Here is a 25,838-nt window from a genome sequence, read left to right as displayed (position 1 = left end):
AGTTAATGCATCACGCCGTCATTTCAAACTCAACACTTCCTGAAATTGTTTCAGATTAAAAGCCCCTTATAACCTCAGCTGAGAGAATCCCTCCATTTTCTAAATAGGCTTTTATTATGAAACATTTGTAGGAACTTGTTGTGGAGGATACAATAGCTTGAATGTTCGCATACGATACTTAAAATGAAGCTCCTGCCATCTGCTGGCGCTTTTAGGTGACTACAACAACATGTCGGCTGGCACATGAACAGACACAGTGACTCAAATAATAGTGAAAGTAATAAAAATAGGACAAGAATAACCCGATGACATCACACACGCCGTGAAAGACGACCAGGGATAATTAGTGAGTACCATCGTGTAACGTTAGTGTGTCATGATTTTATGACTCCACAATCTGTTATGTGACATAGTGACTTTCAGAACGGGCAGAAAAGTCGTGTAGTGTGTACCAGGCATAATGCAAGTCCTGAGCCTGACCTGTCTGTCAGCGAGTCCTCCTCCATATTTTGAGTTGTGGGGATTTTACTGACGATCCTGCGGAATGTTTTAGACTAGGGTGACCATATTTTGATTTCCAAAAAGAGGACACTCGGCCGGCCACGACATAGCCTACTTAAATGATACTCGCAGTTTACTCAAAGATGCCTTATCATTTTAATATATTTAAAATTTATATGTATGGATAGAAAATTCAGTTATATTACAAAATAATATCTCTCAAAGACAGAAATTCAGATAGGCCCCAAATAGGGGACACATACACACACTAGAGTGTGGCGATCCGAGCCCGACGGTACCCGACGGGTCGGGCCGGTTTGGTCAAAAATGTAGCTATAAATTGTATTCGGGCTCGGGTCAGATTCGGTCAGCTTTCAGTGAAAATGTAGTGTAAAAATAAATAAAATCCTATTGTCTGTCCTGTTTATGGCTTGGGCACTGTTATTTACGTGACAACACCTGAACATAACACACACAGACACACATTGGCTGTTTGTTTCTACCTCTCTCCTCGCTGGAAGTCTCGGACCTCCAGCCGCCCGCCTCCGCCTTGATTAAACGCTGAAAATAAAATAAAAGAGGGAGACAGGTTTTTCCTATTTTATCTTATTTTGTTTTATTTCTCCCTGTCCTCTCGCTAGAAGCTTCGGACCTCCCGCCTCCCGCTCCCGTCTCAAACACAGAGGTCTCCCTCTCAGCAGCTGAGCACCCACGGCGCACGCCCGGCCTGTTAAATAGCCTGTAACCATTGTGTGACACAAACTCAGTGCTTTGGTCCTTAAATAATGTCGGGCTCGGTTCGGGTTCGGACAGAAATATGCTGCCCGTGCCGCACTCTAACACACACACACACAAACACATGGAAAACCGGACATTATCATCAGTTTATAAAACCCCCCCGGACGGGATGTGAAAAGTGGACATGTCCGGGCAAAAGAGGACGTTTGGTCAGCCTATTTTAGACTCCACCGTTGACAATGGCAGCATTTCTCCGACCACGTAGCGAACCACAAGCTCCATGGCTTCTTTTGGACTTACAGGTTTAACGGTATCTCCATTATTAGAACAAAAAGACAGTCACTGCTGTTTCCGAGCTTAAGGACCAGCGTTTTAAAAGTAACAGAAGTATCTGATGTCTTGTTTGAAAATGTACTCAAGTATTTGATTACTCAAACAGCAAACTAACACGTTAGGTTACTCGTTACTGCAAAAAGTAATCAAAGTACTCTAACGTGTTATACCCAACTCTGATGATAAGTGGCACAAGTGGTTCAAGTGTTTTCAAGTCAAAAGGTTCAATTAATGAAGTCACAAGTCATTTGTGTTGAAGTTCAGGTCGAGTTGCGAGTCTTTTTTTTGCGAGTTGATTTTGTCGAGTCCAATGTTATCAAATGCTTGAGTCCAAGTCATATGACTCGAGTACACACTTCTGCCAAATATCATGAAGCACAGACACCAGAACTCAGAGAGTCACATCATGTCCAACACTGAAACTGAAGTATTTGAGTGTATGACTGCATATACAAATACACAATATCTGACATCATCAATTCACCATATACTTATGTGTTTTGTCTACAAACATGCAATGCATTTTTTTTTTATGTTTGATTGTTTCATACATACTTGGACACTAATGTCATGTATGTTTTGTACATGGCAGTTCAATTATGTGGTGTTTTGTACATGTGGACAGCTGATTTGGCTGTTTCCTACATGTTGAATTGAAGACTTGATGCAGATTAATATGTTGAGTTATCAAGATTAAAAATGAACTCATATCTGTAACTTATGAGGCTGGTAACATGGGCAACACATGCAGGTAATTATTCTTAATTAACTACACCGATTTTTTCCCTGTGTCCTCAAACTAGATCAAAAGACCCAAAAAATGAAAGGGAGAAAAAGAAAGAGACAAATTGACACGGATGAAAAGAGAGCTGCAGTGTCAATGCAGGACACAACACAAATCAAACAGGAGTGTATCGCACTGTGAAACAAACAAACAGAGCAGAGTTAACTCTCATTAGAGTGATCTCTCTCATCCATTGTTTTCACCTCATCTGTCTATCTTTATTGCATCTCAGCTGCCCTAAGAGACGTGTCACTTCCTCCTTGCAGCATTTCCTGAAATAGCAATGGTGCCCTCGTAGGCATTGTGCTGCTACATAAGCACCGTATCCAACAAAGCCCTTCACATAGAGTATGTGCAGTAGCCTGTATGGGGTTTACTGTGCCACATAAATCAGTGTTGGTAACTCAATTTATTTATAGTAGCTTATGCATGCATTTCTAAGCCCAGTCCTGCTCTCTGCCCGTTTATATTAAAGGCAGTTTCATTTTTTGTATTGCATACAATTAGAGTTTGCCAATTTTATAGCAGTTGCCTGTCACAGATCCCCTCAACCCTCTTTTTCATATATCTTTTCCTTGTTTGAGTTTATGTTTGCCTCATCTAGCATTTTTTTCAAATATCGTCAGGTGTTACTGAATTATCTTGGCCGACATTTTGTCTGTAAGAGGTGGTGGCGCATTCATTATTAGCACGGAAGTAGTGGTATCAAGTGAAACTAGACAATCCAAGGCATCCATTGGTATCAACGTCATATCAATGTTGTGCTAGCTTGTCAGGATGGGGGCTAAATAAGGCTTCAAAGTTAGGCTGAAATTTGATGAGAAAAAACTGGCATGGCCAATTTCAAGGAGGTCCCTTGACTTCTCACCTCAAGATAACTGAATAAACATGGGTTCCATTGATACCAACAAGTCTCCCTTTTAGAGAAATACCCACTTTATGCTAATCCTATGCAGTTTTGGGCAAAAGGTGCAGTATAAATGTGATATTTTTGCCTTTTGAAAGAATGATATATTTAAATATTTCTGCATACTGGGGTCCCTAAACAGTCTTGGAATTGCATAAATTGGGTATGGCTTGAAAGCTCAGAGTCTTCTGGATTCAGTAAGTCCAGTATTATTCATGTGTGATGTAGGTCTCCATGGTAGCCATGTCATTGTAGTAAGACCATTTTTTGAAGCTTGAACTGATTGTATAAAGGACAATCACAGCCTCATAAAACTCAGGCATTTAGAGGATGTATGGTTCATTTATTTACCATATGGGGGGTTCTAAGCAATTTCCAGAACAGAAGTGCTCACTGTGCAATTGTCAAAAAATGCAATTCCTGCAGAAATCTCCCATTGTCCAGATCACAGCATGGATTTTTCTATGGTGTTCCTCAAGGTCTTGGTGTCTTAATGTGGTATTCTGAAGGATTTTTTTGACCATTTTTAGCACTTCTGGAGTGGTTAAACATGCTTTAATTTAGCACCAAAACTGTGTAACAAATATTTTCAACCCAAACGCTGCTGCAACAATTTATGAGACATAATTGAGCAGGGCAATTGCCATCACAGACTTCCATTATAATATTCTAAGCCCTTATTCACTCTAAACGTTTAAAGTCTGAATAGGTACCTACACAAAACACATTAGTCTTCAGGTTTCCAGCTGTCAGATTATGTATACCACTTTTATGTAGCATATACTGTTGACCTGCTATCTCCCCATAAAGATTCCCTGCCCTCCCAAAAAAGGCAGAAATGGTTTAACAAGAGACTATGATGTTTTGCTAATGTTACTGCAAAGTTAAGCTTCGTATTTAATCCATTGTTTTCGGTGATAAACTGAATGCTGTCACTTTCCCTTCATGGCAGTGCTCTGTGTGCAGCGTTTTGTCCAAAAGAAAGATTAGCCAACACTCCCTCATTCCACCATTGGGTGTTAATAGAAATGTTGAAAGCCTGAGCTAAGAGAACATTGATTAATTTGCTTTTTTTGCTACAAGGCAATCTTCTCTCTTTGTATTTTCCAACAGATACAAAAGACAGACACTTGATGCATAACAAGGAGCAGTGTGGAGGCCCTGAGGCTAAAATGTCATGTTAACGGTCTCATGTTTACTGTATATATTCTAATATAAGAAGACAAAAATAGTCATGATTTGTCCATGCTTAAATGTTACATTACTGCTGTTAGCATCTTAGTATCTTGTGAGTGCTTTTTGCATATACACACCTTTCAAACCATCTCAAACATCATCACCATCATTTTAGATCATTTTCAAGTGGTGAAAAGACTACACAAGAGGCGTGGTCTACTGCACGTGAAGAAGAGTAATTTACTGGTTACTGTCTCCAACTGATGGTTGTCTGCTAACCATGTGAAACACAGCTTCATTATTTAGAGTCAAATCTGCCACTTTCAAGATATTAAAATGGTTAAGAAACCTTAATTTCTTTGCCTTTTCATCACCCTTCCACTTTAGTCTTTGTGTCAAATAAATGAATTCCCCTGTACTGCAGCGATCATTACTGTCACTTTTCAGACAAAGGCAGAAGTGTTTTTTGGGGGTGAGCTGTGGAAGAACTGTCCAACTGCATTCAACACAGGCACGCATGTGAGAGCAGGGAAAAAAGGGGGCAGAGGAATAGGCAGAAGTGAGCCTCGGAAATAAAGAAAAAGCTACAGCTACCCTACAATTACTCAGTCTCACACCGGGTATCTCTGAGGGAAAGAAATGACAGAGAATAAGCAGGAGGAGAAGGAGAGAGGGGTGGGAGAAGAGGTGGCTTGAGGAAAGAAATAATCTCAAGTCATGCTTGGTGTGCTTTTACGACCTTATCAGCCCGCACCAGTAAAGGAACCAGACAAATACAGCTGCCTTTTTTTTGTCAACACAGACATAACACAATCAGTTGTCTTCCCCAAACTGTCAAGCACCAGAGGCCATGGCTTCGTAAACACCATTAGTGTATATCTGTGGAAAGGAAGCACGAGCACGCTTGAGTATGACACTATCAGGACCCGAGAAAATAACCAGCTTATGGCGGAGGAAACGATGAGCTAGCGACCTGTGGACAAAGCTTGATGCAGGCTGGGTAATTGAGACAGCATATTGCTGCAGAGTAACCTTCCCAGAGACATAACCATAATATAATGTGCTGTGGAGAAATTTCTCATTTACAGCCGGGTAATAGCACTTAGGTCAGAACAATGGCCCTCTCTACTTGGAAATTGGATAGGCTTTCTCATTAATATGTATTGGTGTTAGGAATGGGCTAAGGATGGAATAGCACCGTGAATGGCCTGAAGTTTGCACAGAGGGGAAACAAAGTTAGGGAGGAGAGTTATAAATGTGAATAGCACAATGTGTGCGAAATAGATGCAGCCCAGGCACAAATGTTCTGTTTCAGAGAGCTGTGCTCCCAAGGTCCTACATTCCTAAGGTCCTACGTTCCCAGAGTCTTATATTCCCCAGTCCAATCATCTGTTAACACATATCAACCCTCCTATTATGTTCATGACACCTTCTTGTTACTATCTGCCTTTAAAATAGCTTTGGTTTATTCCACATATCAATACACAAAACATATTAGATGAATCCCCATAAACAAATTAAAATGTAAGAATAAAATTGATGAGTAAGATTGTGTGTGAAGGTTTCAGACCCCACTTCTAGGTCTTTTTTCCTAACCTTAACCTGTTTGGAGATGGGAAGAGACAGTTGTTATGGGTATCTCACCTTAACCTGACCTTCGACCTCTTTCCTAACGTTAACCTGTTTAAGTCCCATTTCCACTGAAGAAGTTCCTGGTACTATTTGGGGGGCAGGAACTACTACAGGAATGTCCACTCGCTCGGCCCTCTCAAACACCGTGTCTCCACTGAGAGAGCGGAGTAGGAGGAAGGTTCCTGTAAAGTTACCGGGCTCTGGATGTGACGTAATCGTTGTGCAACCTTTTTGTCCGGGGCAACGTAGGGGCATAGGGACACCGTTAGCCGTTAGCGGTGTCTGTAATAACTCAGTAACTCAATAAACGGTCCGTGAAAAAAATATTTTTTCCAGCGGATGTCTTAGTTACAACATGATTAAGCTAACTGGAGTAGTTTCATGTCGTATCCGACAACGGGAGGCTTTTAACAGATGACATCCTGATGTTAGCTTTGCTGCTGCTGTTAGCTGTCCCTGTCAGCTGCACTGCCACTGATCGTGATTTCCCAAAACTGAATAAATACCACACATAGCAACACAAAACTGCTTTGCTAGCTCAATCATGTTGTAACTAAGATATCCGCTGGAAAAAATATTTTTTTCACAGACCGTTTATTGAGTTAATGAGGTATTACAGACACCGCTAACGGCTAACGGCTAACAGCTAACGGTTAGCCCAGCTAATCTACGATAACCATGTTATTAATTACAAAACGTGCACACAAATAGTAATGTTTGTTCAATCATTGTGTTTATAGACTTTACAAACATCAGATTAGTCTAAACGGTGATATAGTGACGTGAAAAATTTGAGATACATATACATATATATATATATATATATATATATATATATATATATATATATATACACACACACACACACACACACACACACACACATACACATATACATATATATATATATATATATATATATATATACACATATACACACACACACACATGGCTAAACTCTGCTGGTTTTCTACCCGAAGTATTTGTAAACAACAAGGCGATTTCCTCTATAGTGAGCCAGTGACAGTTGAAAAATAACTCCCTTCCGGCGTTCCATTCCCCTGTCGGGAGTTATTTTTCAACAGTCTCCAGCTCACTATAAATTATCCCTTACAGAAGGAGCTGAGGTGGTTGCTGTGTTTCTGGCGTGTCTCTTAGTTTACATGTCGGTGGAAGCTATGAACAAGCTAACCCTCGTCTGCTGAGTTTTAAAAATGCTGGCTATTTTGTCACTTTCTGTTGACGTCACATCCTGCCTTGAGTACCAGTCAGCACCAAGTAAACCCCAAGCCCCAGCCAGGAGTCTCTCGGGGCCGTTCTGAGTACCTACTCCGAGGCAGGGATTTGTTTAGCCCCTATAAAAGTTCCGGAACTCTGTCCTTGGGGGGTGGTCCCTGTAGTGGAGACAGGCACCAATGGCCCCAGCCCAGTAAAATTACCCCCCATAAAGTTCCTGTGGTGGAAACGGCCCTTTAGAAATGGGAATTCATTCTGGCCCTAGAGCACTTTAGTTAACACCGTTTTTCAGTCCTCAGTTGGTTAGTTGTTACGTTTTTTCAATTAATTCGTTCTTATAATAGTTTTTTCTTATCATTTATTGGGCTGCAATTAATTTTGGAACTGTTTCCTGAAAGAAAGAGAAACTATATTTAGACAAAAACCTCTGCCAGTACAATTACGTCCCTGTCAGAGTCATGATTGTGGTCCCTTAACCTAACCCATGCCATGATAAGCAAAAACAGAGCTGGGGAACATCTTTCTCAGGTTCCCATTATGTGCCATGTAAGTCTGGGAAAGACAGAACCCTGGGAAGATTTGTATGCAGCTAGTTTTTAAGGACATAGTATTGTCACAATAATGTGCTTTGGTGAAAGGACTCATCTAACTTGTGTGCTAGTGATTGTCATAACAGCTGCAAATGGCTGTTTCTGTTGACCTTACAAAAATGGGGCATCGTGTCAGTACAGGTAGAGCACTGAAGTTGCACTTGCACAAGCCTATTTATCAAATTCTATTCATACCTTACCATCAGTTACTCATTCAACAGTAGCTTGGCTACCAGCTGACTGACCAATGCCCAGTCACATTCAACCAGCTGTGGCAATTATAACCTGGCACTTGTTGCTATTACTCTGCTGATACTGTATCTTCATGTCAACACAGTTTCCTGCTGCAGCGCTCTCCACCTACCCAACCTCCTCCTTAGTGCTAGTGTTGTTTTAATTATGATTTAATGTTTATGTGTGTGCTTTGTTAAGGGGGGATTTGTTCTCCCAGTAGAATCATCATAGCAGCACTGATTCTTCAAAGAGCAGGGCCTTTTCTGAGAGCTAACTATATAACCATATGTTTAACACCGTCAATTCTTGGATGTGACTGTTTCTGACTTTAACACATGCTATACTAATGCATCATTGTAAACTGTATCTAATCTTTTATCTGAGTAAGGTGACTAAATCAGGTATGCTGGGATTTCCAGTGGGTAAAGATACATGATATTTTTATTAACTATTCCAACACCTAAACTCAAAGCTTCCAACACTGGTACAGGGAATAAACGTACCACCATATACTATCCCGCTTACTCCAATCTTTATCTCAAACCTTACCTTAATTATAACTTCAAACTGGAATGTTAAAGAAGTATTTCACTGCTGGAAGGATGGTATTTTCATAAAACTGGGCTGTCTATGCAGTAGAAAGACACAAATACTTTTGAAATTGGTGCTACACAACTATAGAATACTGAGAAAAAGGGCTGTGGCACTTGCTTTTGCTCAAGAGGTAGAAAACCTACAACTACCAGAATGCACTGCGCCACACCCAACCAATAAACATTCTCACCAATGGGTGACGTAATCCATGCTTGTCTATTTTATATGGTGACCGGCTGGTAACAAACAATCTCATATTTCAGTTAAACAGAAAGGAAAAATATGTTTCTAAAAACACTGTAGATGAGAAACAGGCAATGCACTAACAGAATCTTGGTTCAAATTTGATCAGCATTGCTTAGTTTTACCGTTTTTCAGCCTCCGTCTTCACAATTCAGGAAATAGTATGGCCCCCACTTAATGATCACAAACTCTCATATTACAACCAAACAGTGTGCTAACATACAGTATGTTGATATTTTAGCTGAGAAGTAAACAATACAGTAAAAGAATCTTGGTTTTTATTTGACCAGCACTGTCTGTTTTACAGTTTGATGGTGTTTGGTCTGAGTTTAGAAGAAAGAGGAGGGCGGCCTACTCTCGCTTGACTCGTGTCTGTACTCTTTGTGTCTGTGGTTGCTGTCATATGAATTGCGAAAGTACAATTGCAGTTTGAGTAACAGGCCAAGAGCAGGCGAAAGTCACAACTTGAGCTGGAAGATGAGCAGGGAGTTCTGGGAGCTGGTATGATGAAGGTAAGTTTACCATAGTTCATTTACACATACTACCCACACTGTTATGATAGCAAGCTGGCTGAAAACTGGCAAAGTATCCCTTTAATATGAAAGTGCTGGTTAAAGTGAAAATTGACTAAATTGCCTTAATTTAGAAGATGTTCCTGACGTTATATCTTTCTATACTTGTGGGGGGATACTTGGTCAAGAACACACAAATGCACTTACTCAAACAGACACAGACACTCCTAAACCATTTTATATTTTTGGCACTTAGTTGATGTTGTTATCCAGAGAGAATCACAAAACCATACCTACCCCTCCCCCCCAAACCACACAGTCCATTCAAAGTCCCCAGGCTGTGTGTGCACTGATAAAGTGTACTCCCCGAGTGACTCCCTTGCTGCACCTAGCACCAGCGACATGCAGAAGATTGTCATGCCAGATTTGTTCGACATGAAGCGATGGGAAGGAAACATAACTGCAGGGAATGTACGAGAGAGATGAACATCCAGTGTGAAAAAAACATGAAAGGGGACCACAGAGCGGGGGTGTCTGGTGTGCTCAACCGGTACCAGCGACTGCATACTGATGTACTCAAATATGCACGCACTTAACAATAATCAGAGAAATGCATATTCACGTAAGCTGCAGTTACTTTCATGAGAGTTTGTCTCGGCTGAGGTCCTCTTAGGACACAAGGAGAAATGACTTTTGGGAATGTGACACACTGGCGTGAGTCTTTTTCTGACTGATGGCGTGGAAACTTTCAGATGAACATCACAGAACTGAGTTTAATGCGAGTCAAACAACCATTAGTCTCGGCCCCTGCTTGGATCTGAGCACAGCCGCATTTATTTTCAAACAGAGTGCGCTCCTCATGGCGATTAGATGCCGTCCATTTAATAAATCACAGCCTTTGATTGACAGTATTCTCAAGCAGTTGGCCATTAAACTGACAGAGATGAGAGAACTGTAAAATTTTAAACTGAAGCGAAAATACAAAATCATATTCTCTCTCCCAGCAGGGACCTACCTCAACAAAGAGAAAGCCCTGACTTGATCAGCTAGAGCAAACACTAGCAAGAAACATGCTTAGAGTGAAGCAGGGACTGTCATGGGTCCTTGTTAATGTAATAAACTGCAGAGTATAAACAGGCTCCATAGGGAAGGCCTTTGATCAAACTAACATCTCCCCCATGTGTGATGTATTTGAATCTAGAGAAAAAAAATCTGGTTATGTACCTTTTTTATCCTGCTCTTTCATCTTCCTCTGTTGTGAGTAGCGCACCCTCTAGAAATCTCATTCTCTTGCTTAATCACAGATGCACACACAACCACATACAATCTCCTTTCTACTTCCACCTCCATCTCTCTCACCCACTTTCTCATTTTCACTATTGAGCCCCTGCCTCTCCATCTCCGGCTCACGGCTCTTGATGAGTTTGTGAGTCACTGAGGAGAGACGAGGATTTGAGCGACAACCCGGCACTCTGAACCTCCAGTGGAAGCTGATAATCCACGGAAGCGAGAGGTGGCGACAAAATTCGGCTAATACCCAAACAATTGCTATCGGTGCGACTCCCACTACGGTGACAAAGCCCAACACAAATTTGGCTGTTATTGTGTACAAACAGAAAGCCACTATCTGTGTGAAAATGACTATGGCACGATATGAGATGAAATCCTGTGAATTTGATGTATATACAGAAAAGCATCTTGTCCTTGGCCTTGTTGTCAACACATCACATACAGTATAACAATTAGCCTTAGATGACAGCTTCTGAATCTGACACCCTCACTATACAGCGACACCTAAACGCAGTGATAATTAAATTTGAAATAACAGAAAGGGACAGAAGTGCTAAAAAACTGTTGTGGATGTATTTGCCATAAAGGTTTAAATAAACTTCTTTAGCTTCTTCTTTGGCTTACAATAGGCATTTTCTGACAGAGGAATCTTTCCATAGATATGTAGCAATGGTTATGTCACTTTGTTTACAGTATAAATACAATTATTTTTATGTAATTCTAGTAATGTCCAGTGATTGTCCAGATCGCCCATGTTTTCTCCTTGTGTGAGGGAGCTACGAAACATCTAGTTGTAAATTCCGTTGGTAACGGTAAAAAAGTCAAAATATTTTAACTGTGAATGACAACAGCGTCTATGTTTACCTTTGCCAGTATTCTCTGCTGGTCTCATCTAATTTTACCATCCTGCTCTTGTCCACTAAATTGATATTCAGTTTGCTATCTACTGTCTGCCGCAGCATAAGAACCCTCCTTTTGTTGTGTCCACACTGTAAGAGCTAGGAATGATCATAGTTCTTAGAACACCATTTTGAGTGACTTTTTTTTAAACTCCTATTTCAGAGTAGGTACTTTACCAGCAAAAAAGGAACCATAAGTGACTAGGTGACAGTAATTGCTCCAGACGTAAGTATACGTTGATTGGTGGAAAACCTGTTAGCCATGTAAACAACAGACATAACAAAACACCAACAACAGCTTGCAATGAAAGCATGGAAGAAAATGGGGACGAATGGACTGACAGTGAAGTCCAGGCTTTTACTGAGCCTATACTGTATGTGCCAATGGAAATGTAACGGGATTTTAATTCGTCAAAGCTATACCGACCACTGTCAGACTAACAGAACTTCACTTTGGCATTCTTATTCATGGTGCAAATGCAAACTCAAGAAAAACCCTTGAAGGTATGTAGTTTGGCAGTTCCTCTCAGGCAGTCTCAAGAACTGTGTGGACCAATCTGGTAGTTCTGGTAGCTGTAGGTTTTCTCCCTCTTGAGCAAAAGCTTCCTTTTTCTGTTTTCTCTGGCTCTAAAGCACCAATTTCAAAAGTATTTGCATCTTTCCACTGCACAGACATTCTAGTTTTATTAAAAGGCCGTCTCTCCAGCAGTGAAATACTTCTTTAAGGAAACAATGCTCTTTTTAAGAAACGTACCTTTTCCATTATTGTGATGATGCATTTCCATTAAGAGGTCATGTTTGCGAGAGAGCCAAAGGCACTGAACAAAACAAAACAGCCTTTGACAGTTTGCTGTGTCATGATAAAGTCGCTTCTTAGTAAAAAGCCTCCATTTTAGCTTGGGATAACAGCTTTTACAGATACATTATGTATGCCATGAGTTAGAAAAATGTCCATAGTGTTTAACAAGAACCAGTTAAAGAGAAATCAACTTCTACATAAACTTGCAGTGTTCTCTATAGAGAATGCATTAGCAGTATATTTGACACACACAATAATACTCAGATTTTACCACTGAAAAGTGGCATTACTATAATTACCGATAACAGCTGAGTAGTTGATCATAATGATCAACCAGTATCTTGTTATCAGACTGGTAACACTAATGCAATACTACTGTTGACAGCACTGTAGCTGCTGTAAATATTGTTAGCTTCACAGACTGACGGCATCTACTGCGTCACAACCCTGAAGCTTGGAAGTCTCAATTCAGAGCTCTTAAGGTGATATCTTGTTCATACAAAATAGGTCAACTTTGGCAAATGTTGCCTGCAAAAAAATTTAAAAAAAATAAAAATTCATGTTGCCACTCAGGGCTTCCATAGAGTGTATAGAGTGGTTCTGCTTGCGCAAAACCATTGTTGGCAAAGTGTTAATTGTACAGACAGGCATGCAGACAGAGGGCACAAACAGCCCTTTTAGATAGCTAACATACATTTCTCCATCCAACTTAATTAAACAGGGGTAGTTAATAATGTAAATTGTACTTAAAAATGTGGGTCTGGTGACTAAAGAAAAGTACTTTTTCAATTTAAAAAAATGTATCGTTCGGCCCTAGCTACTCCCAAACCAGAACTCCGAAATGTCTTGGCAGCTGTCAAATGGTCAAACGTGGTGATGATAAAGCCTAACTGTGCCTGTGGAAACATATTCAAAAATCACTGTTTATTGTTGAAGTAAATGTTTTCAAGGCAAATAAAAATGACCATACAATAAAGTGGCTCTGCTTTGCTGGTCTGTGTGACGTGATCAGAACTCAAGCATTTTTAATTTGGCAATGGTGGATATTTTCACATGTAAGGTCTGCCAGAAATGACAAGTAGTTAATGAAACACGGGACTGGAGCTGTGTGTGTCTGGCAGAGTGTGCGTGCGAGTGTGTTGTTGCTCTGCAGGTGTTGACTGGAGGCTTAATGAAAGGGCCAGTTGTTTTGCGGGGCTGATTTGCAGAGAGCAGATGGATCGGTCTCTCGGTCTCTCTGGTCTCAATCTTGTCCCACATTGCTGCTGTCGCCCCATTTAACAGCCAATTTCCTGCCAGCTCATCACAAACGCACATACCCACACACACAAAGGGAGAGAGCAGCAAAAACAGTGTGAGGTAGTAGACCACAGAGACGCGCATAAAGGGAGAAAAGAGGGTGAAACAGTGGGGCATACACAAACAAATGTACCCGAGGCACACAGGAGATGACAGAGATACAGGCATCTTTTGTGTATAGACAAGCACAAAAGTATTTAAGTACATAAAGGGATACACACACAAATATATATGTCGACACACACGCACACACAAAGTGAACCCCTATGGGGACACACGCGTGGACACTATAGAGTTTTTAATGAGCTTGCACCAGATGTCTTCCCAGGCTGCAGTGCATGACTAGTTGATTAATCAAGTACATTTTACTAAGAAACACCAACACATACACACTAATCCCAATTGATCACACAAACATAGTAATCTCAATTTATCACAAACACAGTAATCCCAAATGACCTCCTCCCATTATCTCTCTCACACACACTGCGCCTGAATTTGTAATATGCTTCTGCATCAACGCATTCAGTGAAGTCCGCTATTTTCTGTTTCCATTTCCACTGGTTCATCGCTCTCTCTCTGACACTTTACAGCACACACTCACGCACACCAACACCTGACTGATTCACACTAATAGTAACACTTGCTCCATCTTTCACTTGCTCCCACACCCACGCAAACTGACACGTGGCATGCTCAGCTACCATTGTGCGTACGCACATGTGGAAGCGCCTTCAGAGCGCAGGATTTCTCATTTTAACTCAAGCAGTGGTGAGAAGTGGCTGGCCTCCACAATATGACCTCTGACTTTTAATCTTCGCACCTTGCACAGCAGGAGATTACAGTGGCACTCCTTTTTTTCTGCCTTGCCACTGGCAGTCAGCCTTCACTCCAGGTCATGTGATATCGCCCGCTGGCCAATGTGTAAATGACACTGTGCGGGTGAGATATGGCTTTTGCTGGACACAGGCTTCAGTGTCCATGCAACACGATTAAAGCGACCAGTGTGGAAATTCATGGTTGTTAGAGTTACAGTATTGGAACTGACAGTTATGTCTGTGGGCAAATGAGTATTCTGAGAAGTACCTCAATATTACTGTGTCAAAATATGATGCTTCACCTTCAGGTAATGCTAATGTATTTTTGCTTTTTGTTTGACTTTGCATGCAAAATCACAATTTTGTCCCCACTTGCTCTAAAACTTGATCTACTCTTACCAGTCTGAGCATTTACATGCTGACTATTTAGCATAGGGATGTCAGTTTCTGTCCATTTTGCTTCTGATAACCTGACACCCATTAACCAATAACTTAACTTTTTAAGAAAACAAAAAAATGCAAAATGACTTGAAATACAAGAGGCTCTTACCTTGGAGTCTAGCGCTTAATTGACTGAATGAGCTTTAGCGCCACATTTCAAAGTGTTATCCATTTAGAGCTGGTGAAAATGTCTTGTTATGTGTTGTAAATGTCTTAACTTTTAATTTATTTTCTGTTGGCTTTTCTGAGAGACAGCTGGCTTGCCATGTTCACATTTGAAAATATGGTGCCACGACCCACCCACTGGTCTCCACTGGGTAGCTAGTGGCTGTGCGAGAGCTGCTAGAAACACTGCTTATTCATTGATTACTGCTGGTAATGCTATGCCATGGCAGTATGACCGCTTTGTTGCAAAAACATTGCAAAGCTGCAAAACCCCTTTAGCATCACTAGTCTTGCTGACACTGCTAACCATGCTAACAGAGCTAACATTAATAACATAGTTAACAATGCAAAAGTGGTGTTGGCTCAAAATTAACCCGCTTACTCACCAGGCCAACCTCAGGGGGACACCTGTAGGTGGGCACAATGTTTCCGCAGCCAGGCCGCCCTGCCACCATGGGTTGTGACGGCATTACCAGCAGCAATCTCTGACAGCAGCCAGCAGCAGTGACCCGCTAGCTAGCTCCCTCTTAACCCCGGTGCTGCACAATACAGAGCAGAGGTGGCTAACTCACCATTACAGCACCTTATTAGCTTTGTGGGGTACAGCATAGTGCTAATACTACTATTAAACTGAGGAGTATCAAATTTAACCTATAGACCAACATGCTTAACTGTCTTGAAATATTGTCGCTGCTTAACTAATTAACAGTTTACCACTGGTATCCCTAGTTTAGAACTATATAAGGTTATTATTATCAACTCAAGTGCAGGAGCAAGATCACGCCTCAACCTAATTCTATTTCCTGTACCTGTCTGTACAGGCATGTCTAACCCCTTTCTCTCTCCCATTTGTCTAAGTTTTCTCAACCATCTCCTCCACATCCTGTTCCTCTTTCTCTCTCATGATGAAGCAGAAGCTCAGCAAGACGTGCCTCCATCTGGATTCTCACTCCCGAGTTCTGCGACGCCTCCAGGCCCATCATCGATCCCCATTCGACCCTCTGTTCATCCCCTTACAGTACAGGCCAAAAGTTTGGACACACCTTCTCATTCAATGCGTTTTCTTTATTTTCATGACTATTTACATTGTAGATTCTCACTGAAGGCATCAGTGAGAATCTACAATGTAAATAGTAGATTGTAGATTCTCACTGAAGGCATCAAAACTATGAATGAACACATGTGGAGTTATGTACTTAACAAAAAAAGGTGAAATAACTGAAAACATGTTTTATATTCTACTTTCTTCAAAATAGCCACCCTTTGCTCTGATTACTGCTTTGCACACTCTTGGCATTCTCTCCATGAGCTTCAAGAGGTAGTCACCTGAAATGGTTTTCCAACAGTCTTGAAGGAGTTCCCAGAGGTGTTTAGCACTTGTTGGCCTCTTTGCCTTCACTCTGCGGTCCAGCTCACCCCAAACCATCTCGATTGGGTTCAGGTCCGGTGACTGTGGAGGCCAGGTCATCTGCCGCAGCACTCCATCACTCTCCTTCTTGGTCAAATAGCCCTTACACAGCCTGGAGGTGTGTTTGGGGTCATTGTCCTGTTGAAAAATAAATGATCGTCCAACTAAACGCAAACCGGATGGGATGGCATGTCGCTGCAGGATGCTGTGGTAGCCATGCTGGTTCAGTGTGCCTTCAATTTTGAATAAATCCCCAACAGTGTCACCAGCAAAACACCCCCACACCATCACACCTCCTCCTCCATGCTTCACAGTGGGAACCTGGCATGTGGAATCCATCCGTTCACCTTTTCTGCGTCTCACAAAGACACGGCGGTTGGAACCAAAGATCTCAAATTTGGACTCATCAGACCAAAGCACAGATTTCCACTGGTCTAATGTCCATTCCTTGTGTTTCTTGGCCCAAACAAATCTCTTCTGCTTGTTGCCTCTCCTTAGCAGTGGTTTCCTAGCAGCTATTTGACCATGAAGGCCTGATTCGCGCAGTCTCCTCTTAACAGTTGTTCTAGAGATGGGTCTGCTGCTAGAACTCTGTGTGGCATTCATCTGGTCTCTGATCTGAGCTGCTGTTAACTTGCGATTTCTGAGGCTGGTGACTCGGATGAACTTATCCTCAGAAGCAGAGGTGACTCTTGGTCTTCCTTTCCTGGGTCGGTCCTCATGTGTGCCAGTTTCATTGTAGCGCTTGATGGTTTTTACGACTCCACTTGGGGACACATTTAAAGTTTTTGCAATTTTCCGGACTGACTGACCTTCATTTCTTAAAGTAATGATGGCCACTCGTTTTTCTTTAGTTAGCTGATTGGTTCTTGCCATAATATGAATTTTAACAGTTGTCCAATAGGGCTGTCGGCTGTGTATTAACCTGACTTCTGCACAACACAACTGATGGTCCCAAACCCATTGATAAAGCAAGAAATTCCACTAATTAACCCTGATAAGGCACACCTGTGAAGTGGAAACCATTTCAGGTGACTACCTCTTGAAGCTCATGGAGAGAATGCCAAGAGTGTGCAAAGCAGTAATCAGAGCAAAGGGTGGCTATTTTGAAGAAAGTAGAATATAAAACATGTTTTCAGTTATTTCACCTTTTTTTGTTAAGTACATAACTCCACATGTGTTCATTCATAGTTTTGATGCCTTCAGTGAGAATCTACAATGTAAATAGTCATGAAAATAAAGAAAACGCATTGAATATGAAGGTGTGTCCAAACTTTTGGCCTGTACTGTATACTTGACTTACTTCATCTCATTCTTCAACCCCTTGCATCCCTCTATGCCCGACCCTCATCCACCCCTTCATGACCCCCATCCACCCCTTCATGACCCCATGTCTTTGTAAGTGAAAATGTGTGAGGTGCTTGCCGGTGGCTAAACCTCTGTACTCAACTCAACCACTGACACAAGGCAGTCTCGGGAAATGCAGAGAACATCAGTGCGTCATCAGACCATAATTTCCACTAGTGGTTACAGCAAAAGTTATATAGGCTTGCTTTAATGGACTTCCATATGATGAAGAGTCTCACAGAGAATCCTGAGTGGGTTTAGGGAAGCTGTAAAATGCATTTTAGACTGGATTGCTTATAATTCTCTAAAGTCATCAAGGATAGTGCAGGATAAAAAGTGAAGTAATACTGTCAGTCAACATTAAGTGGATTAACTCTGTTTTATATTATGCATTTACACAGCATTTCACCAAACATCTACGTATATTCACATGTATTTTCATATATATGTCTCATGCACACAGCCCCAGCATACACTGCTGCGGCAATCAGTGTAGAATCCTTGAAAGAAGTGAGCGAGAAACCCACAGATATAATATTAGCCACCCACGCTGCTGTCACTGCTGGGGATCAGACCAATAACTTCCAAGCTACTGGCTGCCATCTCTACTTCATGTCCCACCACCATATCAATCTTTTTTTTTTCTTTCTTTTTTCTTTTACAAGCTGGTTGATTTATCTCTCACCGCTTGACCACAACTATTGAAAAAGCAGCTTTTCTGCTGAAGGTTATATGAATTAAATTCACTGGTCACACTGGTTCCACAACGTAATTTACATTTACTTTCTGATTTCTTTGCTTTATTCTACTGTTCTAGGCTATTTTATTCTTCCAGTGACAGGTGGTGCGGCTTTGACAAAGTGGCACAAGGCAGTGAAGTGCCAGCAGGACCGTGGAGAGTTATAGCACAGCGATATGCAGTGACATTACAGCATTTCAAGTCAGTGAAGGGACTATTTACACACAAACACACACATTCACTGTCTCACACACGCAGCACATGTCAGTACCTTCTGTGCGGATGGTGAAGGGGGAGTCTCCCAGTCTCTTGGCTGAGAACTGCCCCCCCAGAGAGGTCATTAGAAAACACAGGCTGAAGAAGCCTATCCCCACCACGAATATCCTGCAACACAGGGGGAGGAGAGAGGGAATAGATGAGAAGGGAGTTGAGAAAGATAGACATATTTATAGGGACGGGCAGGTAAATAGATGTTCTGGGTGAGTGGTTGGGAAATATGAAGATGAGGATAGAGAAGGGTGAATAGTGAGGTGTTTAGAGGCAGAGAATGAAGTGAGTTAAGAGTAAGAGGCTTGAAAAACAAAAGGAAGAATGTAGGCAGATGAGCAAAGCCGACAATTATGGCAGACAGGTTTGCAGGAAAAAATGATCGGCAGCAAGAGAAAAAGACGAAGGGAAAATAGAGATGGAAAGATGAGGGGGTAAGGGAAAATGGAGAGGAGTGCAGAGGAGGAAGAGACAGTCAAGAAACAGCAGGCAACACTTCCAGAAGGCAGAACGTAAATAGAGCAGCGCTCACACATAGAAGAGTAGAAACTTGAAGTCAAAGGGCACTTGAAACATTTCGGTGTTTTGATGTTATAAGTTGGCGTACGTCTAGGACAACTGCCAAAATATGGGTGAGCAGTTTGTTCCTAAGTGCAGGCAAAATGGATGCGATTATTTATGCAATATCAGAGGCGCGCAGCGGGGAAGGGAAGAAAAGGCGAGAAAAGGACAGAAGGCAGCTAAAAACACTTAGGTATTTAAAGGGATACTTCACCAATTTTCAACCAGCTTTGCCTCATAACAACGTGGTGTGAATGAACTGTGGTAAATCTCCCTGCACCCCTCCCAGCGAAACTTCACCGGATGATGCGTTTTTGCTGGCTCCCGGGCTGTTGCTCGAACTACAGGCTGCACTTCCATCAAGAGTATAGAACAGACAGACCCGCCCCGCTCTCTTTCTCTCTCTCAAACCCAGATCAAACTCTGATCAAATGTCAAAACTAGGCAGTGCTGATCAAACATAAAAAACTGAAAATGTAGAGACAGATTTTAGTGTCTTGCTTAGCTGTAATAGCAAGAGTTTGTGAACAGGAAGTGGGCACCATACTGTTTCCTACATAGTGAAAACAGAAGCTAAAAAATATATGTTTACATTCTGAGTGGGTGTCCCCATGGCCAGTATGGGCAGCACAGGTAATTTCAGTCACCAATAGGTCTAACTCTTGCAGTGCACATGTGGGAAAGTCAGAATTGTTTTGAGATGAACTTGATAAAAATGTGAACCATCCTTTAAGGTGGTCACCAACGTTTCTAAGGTGACGCAGTATATGAGCTGACTTTGTCATCGGGAGGGAACTGTGAGTGGTGTGACACCAAGGCAAGTGACAACCCATCACTGTGTTTCCACCAGGGATAGCACCAGAAAAGCTGGGTTTTTTTAATCAAGACACTGTTGCATTTCTGGCCAGGATTGTGCAATGAAAAGTGTGTATTTTAAGCCAATCTTTACCTAACCATAACCAAGTGGTTATTGTGCCTAAAGCCAACTACAGCATTGTTGAAACATAGAGATAGGTAAAGATTCAATGTATTTGCTACACAAAAACAAAATACAAACACAATATATCGGTGGTTTGCATAAATGTACGATGCCAACATTTATTCTGGGGATTGGGTTGTGATATTTTAAAACCCATCAGGATGTGGGCTCAGAGCTGTAGCGCAGAGCTGGCTTTGAAACATAAACCTCTGCTTTACCCCACTTTATGGCATGGATCTATTATTTGAAATGCTTTCGTACCTCAGAAGGGAAAATAAAATGAGACTCTGTGTGGGTTCTCCCTTGTTAGACAGCCATGAGAGAATCAGATCTCTGACTTAAAAGAGTTGAAAATCAGGCCTTTTGTATCTGTGTAAATCCTGCCCTAGTTAAGCTACTAGCTTCACTCTATATGGATCAAAGGTTATCTTATGATGCCAAGACTCTTTGGGGAACCAGAGAGGCAAAGCTGTCTGTGATTCTCATCCGCTGGACAAAATACCAGTCAGTCACCATGACTAACAAGTCCTACTTTAAAAATCCTTGCCGCTGCTAAACCCCACTAGAGAGAATTCTTGGAAGATTTTGTAGAAGTAGTGCAGCACAGAGGCAGATTTATATGACAAAGAATGGCTCACACTTCAGCACTAATACTACATATTTTAGTAGTTGATGCCATTTACCTAAATGTCCTCATCATCTACATTTGTTTGGGTAATGCATTGTAATCTTTCAAAATACATAGAGCCCCAACAACAAACAAGCACTTACAAATTATATCCAGTATGTGAAGACTGTATCTGAAGCAATAAAATGTGATAAAACAGCAGGAAGAAAATGGACTTTTGTGATATAATTATCACAATTCACTGGATAATTTAAGGCCAACCTTGCACAGGTAACCCTTAAACTCACGACGTCCACACCAGGAGTTGGAAAATTGAATGTTAACATAACAAATGAATAAATTATTCATAACTATGACTTTCTCTTCAAAGCCAGGCAAGAGCTGTTTGCTTGAATGCATGGCCCAGTGTGAAATCTGACAGCACTTCCTGGAATAGTAAGTAGCTCCAGTCACGCAAAGTTCTGAAAGAAGCCTCTTAATATTGATGAGGCCGTAAGAAATGAGTTCCTATCAACAGCAAGGAAGAATGGCCACTTAAAAGAACATTTGCTAGAGTGATCTGATTGACCCAAAGGGATCAAGATGATGTTGAATAATCTGTTAAGTATAGAGCGTGGTGGGTTTGGCAAGCTCCCACAGTGACTTTATATTCCAAGACAGAGCCAATGTGTCTTGTCCTGGGTTTGGAGTACAACGGCGTCAAGGACAGGCAGTGGGATGTGGCTCTTTGAGAGGAAGCTGTTTACCCTTGTACAACACGAGAACATATTGACAGTGAATAATCATCATCGTCAAGGCTCTTCTCTAATGGGTTGCATCAAACATGATTACAGCTATAAAGTCATTGCAGTTAAATTGGTCATTTATCTTCGTTTTCCATACATTTCGAAAGCAAAGTGATCACATTACATTTTTAGCTGGAGTTGGATCTAATGAATTACAGCGCTGATTACACTTGTAACAAGACAAACTGTAATTTATGTATGAATACATGTTGAAATTAGACTCCCCAATTCCAATCATCGCCTTCAATTGCTGGTGGCAGGAACTGATTATTAGACACTTTAATGTGACGATCACTGTGATCATCAGGATTAGAGCAACAAGCTTCAAAGTGAAGTGTCAGCAGTGTGTCAATGGTCGCTCCTGCACGCAGCATTTTCTTTATTGATTTACACTATCAACATGGGCAAATTATAATCATACTGTATTTATATCAAAGTCGCAGCATCTAAGCAGCTGGCACATGCTTATTCACTGTGGCTTCTCATTTACCTCTCTGTCTCTCCCAGGATACTGTAATATTATGAAATAATAAAACATTACCCCCATCTGTTCCGGGCATATTGCGGAATGAATTAGAATAGCTCAATCATTGTCAGAGGACCACAGAGCAGCAATACATTAACTGATGTGAATCCAATCCCAAACAATCATTACCATGAAGGGATTATTTGTCATGAATATGACATCTGATCTAGAGATATACCTGCATGGATTATGCCCTCACTATAAAACCATCTGGTCAGCAAGTCAAGGAGGTGGAAGCTGAAAATCAGAATCACTGACCTGATTTAGGATAAATCTTTATACATTTCAGCTGCCACATTGTTTGCTTTCCATTCTCATCCTCAGTGCCTTGTCTTATTAAAGTCAGGGAAACTGAAGAGGCCCAGTGTCAGATTTGAAAAGATAAAGGGGTTGCGCAGAGGACAGGAAGCAAAACCGGCTGTTTTTACAGCTTACCATTAACTTTTCCAATACACATTATCTACTCTCGCTGTGATCTAAGGATTATTAATCCTGTGTGCATGCCTGTGTGCGTGTGCAGGAAAAAGCAGCAATGCCTGACTGTAAGCAACACAGCGATTGATGGAAAGAGAAGGGACAGGGGGGGAGAGAAAAATATTAAGTTCATGTGGGTGTGCAGAAGCTGGCCCGATACTGTCCTAGGGTGATCGTTTCCTCTCTTTATCATTTAGCCGTTTTCCAAAGTGGCGTTAGGTGGGTGATATGAGAGGATTAGGCCCCGGTCCTGCCTGACGAGTCTTTAATTAACAGGCTTAAAGTAAATGCTCTGCTCCCTATAATTGGATCAGAAGGCGAGATCTGCTATCAGCTAATTGGCTTCCTCACACATACAGTATCAGATTTTGCCTCTAGGTAGATGATCTTGAAGCGAGCGGAGCTCTGCCAGGCGTGGTGTGGTTGTGTTAGTAGTGGTGTTTTCCAAGAAACTTTTCCTGGCGCCTGCACTAGCCTAAAATCAGACGCATTAATTAATATTCCTCTTGGCTACAAATCAGCACACATTCACTTACATGTATCTTTATTGCCTGGAAATCTGTTGTGCAACAAACCACTTTATCTCTCCCAATATTTTTACGTCTTTTTCTTGTCAAAACTATCCAGCAAAGGCAAAATCTCACCAAAATAATCTACTATTCATAGTAAAACGACTGAAAACCAACACCTGGGCTCGAGATCTGTTTTTATCTTGCAGATAATACACACCCAAATCACCTGTGACAAGCTTGCATCATCTGTCTTGTCAAGGCTCGTGTAGCTTTGTCACAAAGCTGCTGACTTGAATGTGTTTAAATGAATTCGTGAACCACTGAGTAGACACCAGGTGAAGCAATTCAGTGCAACCATCACCAGCTGCATCACTGCCCAAGCCCACTGGATAGATAGCTTAGAAAATGCAACAGTACTCGCAGGTGGAAAGTATGTAAAAGGTGAATGGTAGTATCCACTGAAGGAGATCCTCTAGCTTTTGTACTATTGCTAGTCACTCCAACTCCAATAATTATTCTACTTATGCCATTATTACCATTATGCTACCTATCAGGGCAAACAGAATAAAGCAGGTGTTGCCACAGCATGGCTCACTGGACTGTTAAGGTATCAACTGTTTAAGTGGTTAACATGTGTAACAGATTCCCATTTATATCCTCACAAATAAAGCCCAGCCACTCAGTGATAATGGAGCTACCCATGCAGTAAGAAACTAAGTTAGAGCTCGGCTGACTGGTGGTACAGGCTTCTTTACAATGGCTCCTTCATGATTTATAGCTGCCTGTTGTCCCTTTATTCATGTGGATCTTCATCTAATTCTAGTGGAGAAACATCTGGTTTGTGTGTGTGTGTGTGTGTGTGTGTGTGTGTGTGTTTAAGTAAGTGGTGACACACATTTAAGCTCCATATAATGTAACATTACACAATGCCATGGGAGGGGATGTAAGCAGTGGGAAAAACACATTATAATCAACAGTAACCAACCACAGTGCTGGAGGCTGAAGGGAAACTGGGTACAGAATAACGCCGTCAGCTCTTTGTCTCTTACCTGAACGGTTTGAACGTTAGTAGACATCTTCTGACCATTATTTTACCGTCGGTGCTGCCAGTAATCATTTCCCAAAACGAGCGACCCCTGACATTGTTGCTAACCTCCCAGCCTGGAACTTGACGTGACCAAACATTTTTATCTGCGTCCCATCCAGAGGTCCACAGCGGCGGTCAACTCGGTTATTTTACACGAACACGGCACCCGTAAGTGCTTCTTTATCCCTCCGGGAGAAATGGTTGAAAGTTTCATTCAGCAAGTCTCCTTTTTTCCGTGTGTGAAAATGTTTTTAAAGCGTTATCCCGTCGTCAGGCAAACACTCTGAATCTGAGGTGAAGTCGCTGCAGGTTGTGTCGACCGCCGGAGTCATATCCGATGTGAGTTCTGTATAAAAAATGGCGTTGTAGTCAAACATGTGGGTAAAAAGTGTGTGTCGTTGTAAAGCTGTGTGTTTTTCTGTCTGTGGAGGAGTGCACGGAGAGGAGAGCAAGCTTCGTGGACGTTTCAACTTCACGGCGAAGACAGCGCGAATGTGGCAAGTCAGCCGTATTGCCTCGTACTCGCTTACTTCTCACGAGGCAAGTTAGCTTCAGTGGAGTGACGAACATCCGGGCGATCCGTTCAAAATAAGAGCCCATCAGATGAGCAACACTTTCTAATAACGGAAGGTTAAAAAAAATATTATTATTATTATTATTATTAATAAAACAATAATTATAATAATAATTAATAACATAATGATAGGAATAATTATTATTAATAGAATAATAATGATAATAATAATAATAATAATAATGGTAAAAAGAAAAGAAAAGAAAGACATGTAAAGTCGTGTAATTTTATTTTTCAAACTGCAAATATAGAGAAAGAGGAAGGAAAGACAAGAAATGTATCTTCAGAGGAAAACATCCTACAAGAAAATTTTAAATGGAGACTTTTTGTTGTTGTTGTTTTTGTCTGTTTGTTTTAGCCTAAAGATTATGTAGTAGCGTTTAAACTTGTAATGCTAAAGTCACACCTGCACAATCTGTGGAACACTATTCAAAGTTGAAAAAGAAAATGTTGCATTAAAAGGGTGCAGTTAAGTTAATTTGCTCAGCGTATCCAGATGATCCTGGGTGGCATATTGGTCAGGATCTTTTTGTGATTGTGTGTCTGTTCTGCTTCGTGTTATGTAATTGTGCTGAAAATAATAAACACACCTACAAAGTCCAGAGAGAGATATATTTCATAATCCATTCCAACGGCACACTTGCCCGTAGGTTAAATACTTACAGCGAACACATTTTGTTCTTTTATTTTGGAAGCATATCCCCACTGTTTCCTGTATCGTCGAGGCTTCCTCTAGCTGACTTGCCGCTGGTCCAGCGGC

At 41.4% G+C, this 25,838-nt stretch overlaps 1 protein-coding gene across 2 annotated transcripts in view; it reads right to left on the bottom strand.

Moving 5' to 3' along the window:
• LOC117255684 (alpha-1,6-mannosylglycoprotein 6-beta-N-acetylglucosaminyltransferase B-like) overlaps window positions 1-25,000 on the bottom strand; it is a 161,146-nt gene extending 136,146 nt beyond the window's left edge. Inside the window, exons 1-2 of one of the 2 annotated variants that reach the window (XM_033624816.2) lie at window positions 24,467-25,000; window positions 18,957-19,069 (exon numbers count right to left, since the gene is read on the bottom strand). In XM_033624816.2, coding sequence (XP_033480707.1) covers window positions 18,957-19,069; window positions 24,467-24,534 — 181 coding nt within the window. In that variant the 5' untranslated portion in view covers window positions 24,535-25,000. The remainder of the gene's footprint in view (window positions 1-18,956; window positions 19,070-24,466) is intronic. The other variant, XM_033624820.2, reaches the window with a different exon arrangement.
• Window positions 25,001-25,838: the final 838 nt, after the last annotated feature.

Source organism: Epinephelus lanceolatus, chromosome 3 (assembly GCF_041903045.1).
Source record: "Epinephelus lanceolatus isolate andai-2023 chromosome 3, ASM4190304v1, whole genome shotgun sequence".
Classification (NCBI taxonomy): domain Eukaryota; kingdom Metazoa; phylum Chordata; class Actinopteri; order Perciformes; family Serranidae; genus Epinephelus; species Epinephelus lanceolatus.
Note: the sequence above shows the minus strand (reverse complement) of the source record. Positions and strands in the feature narration are given on the sequence as shown.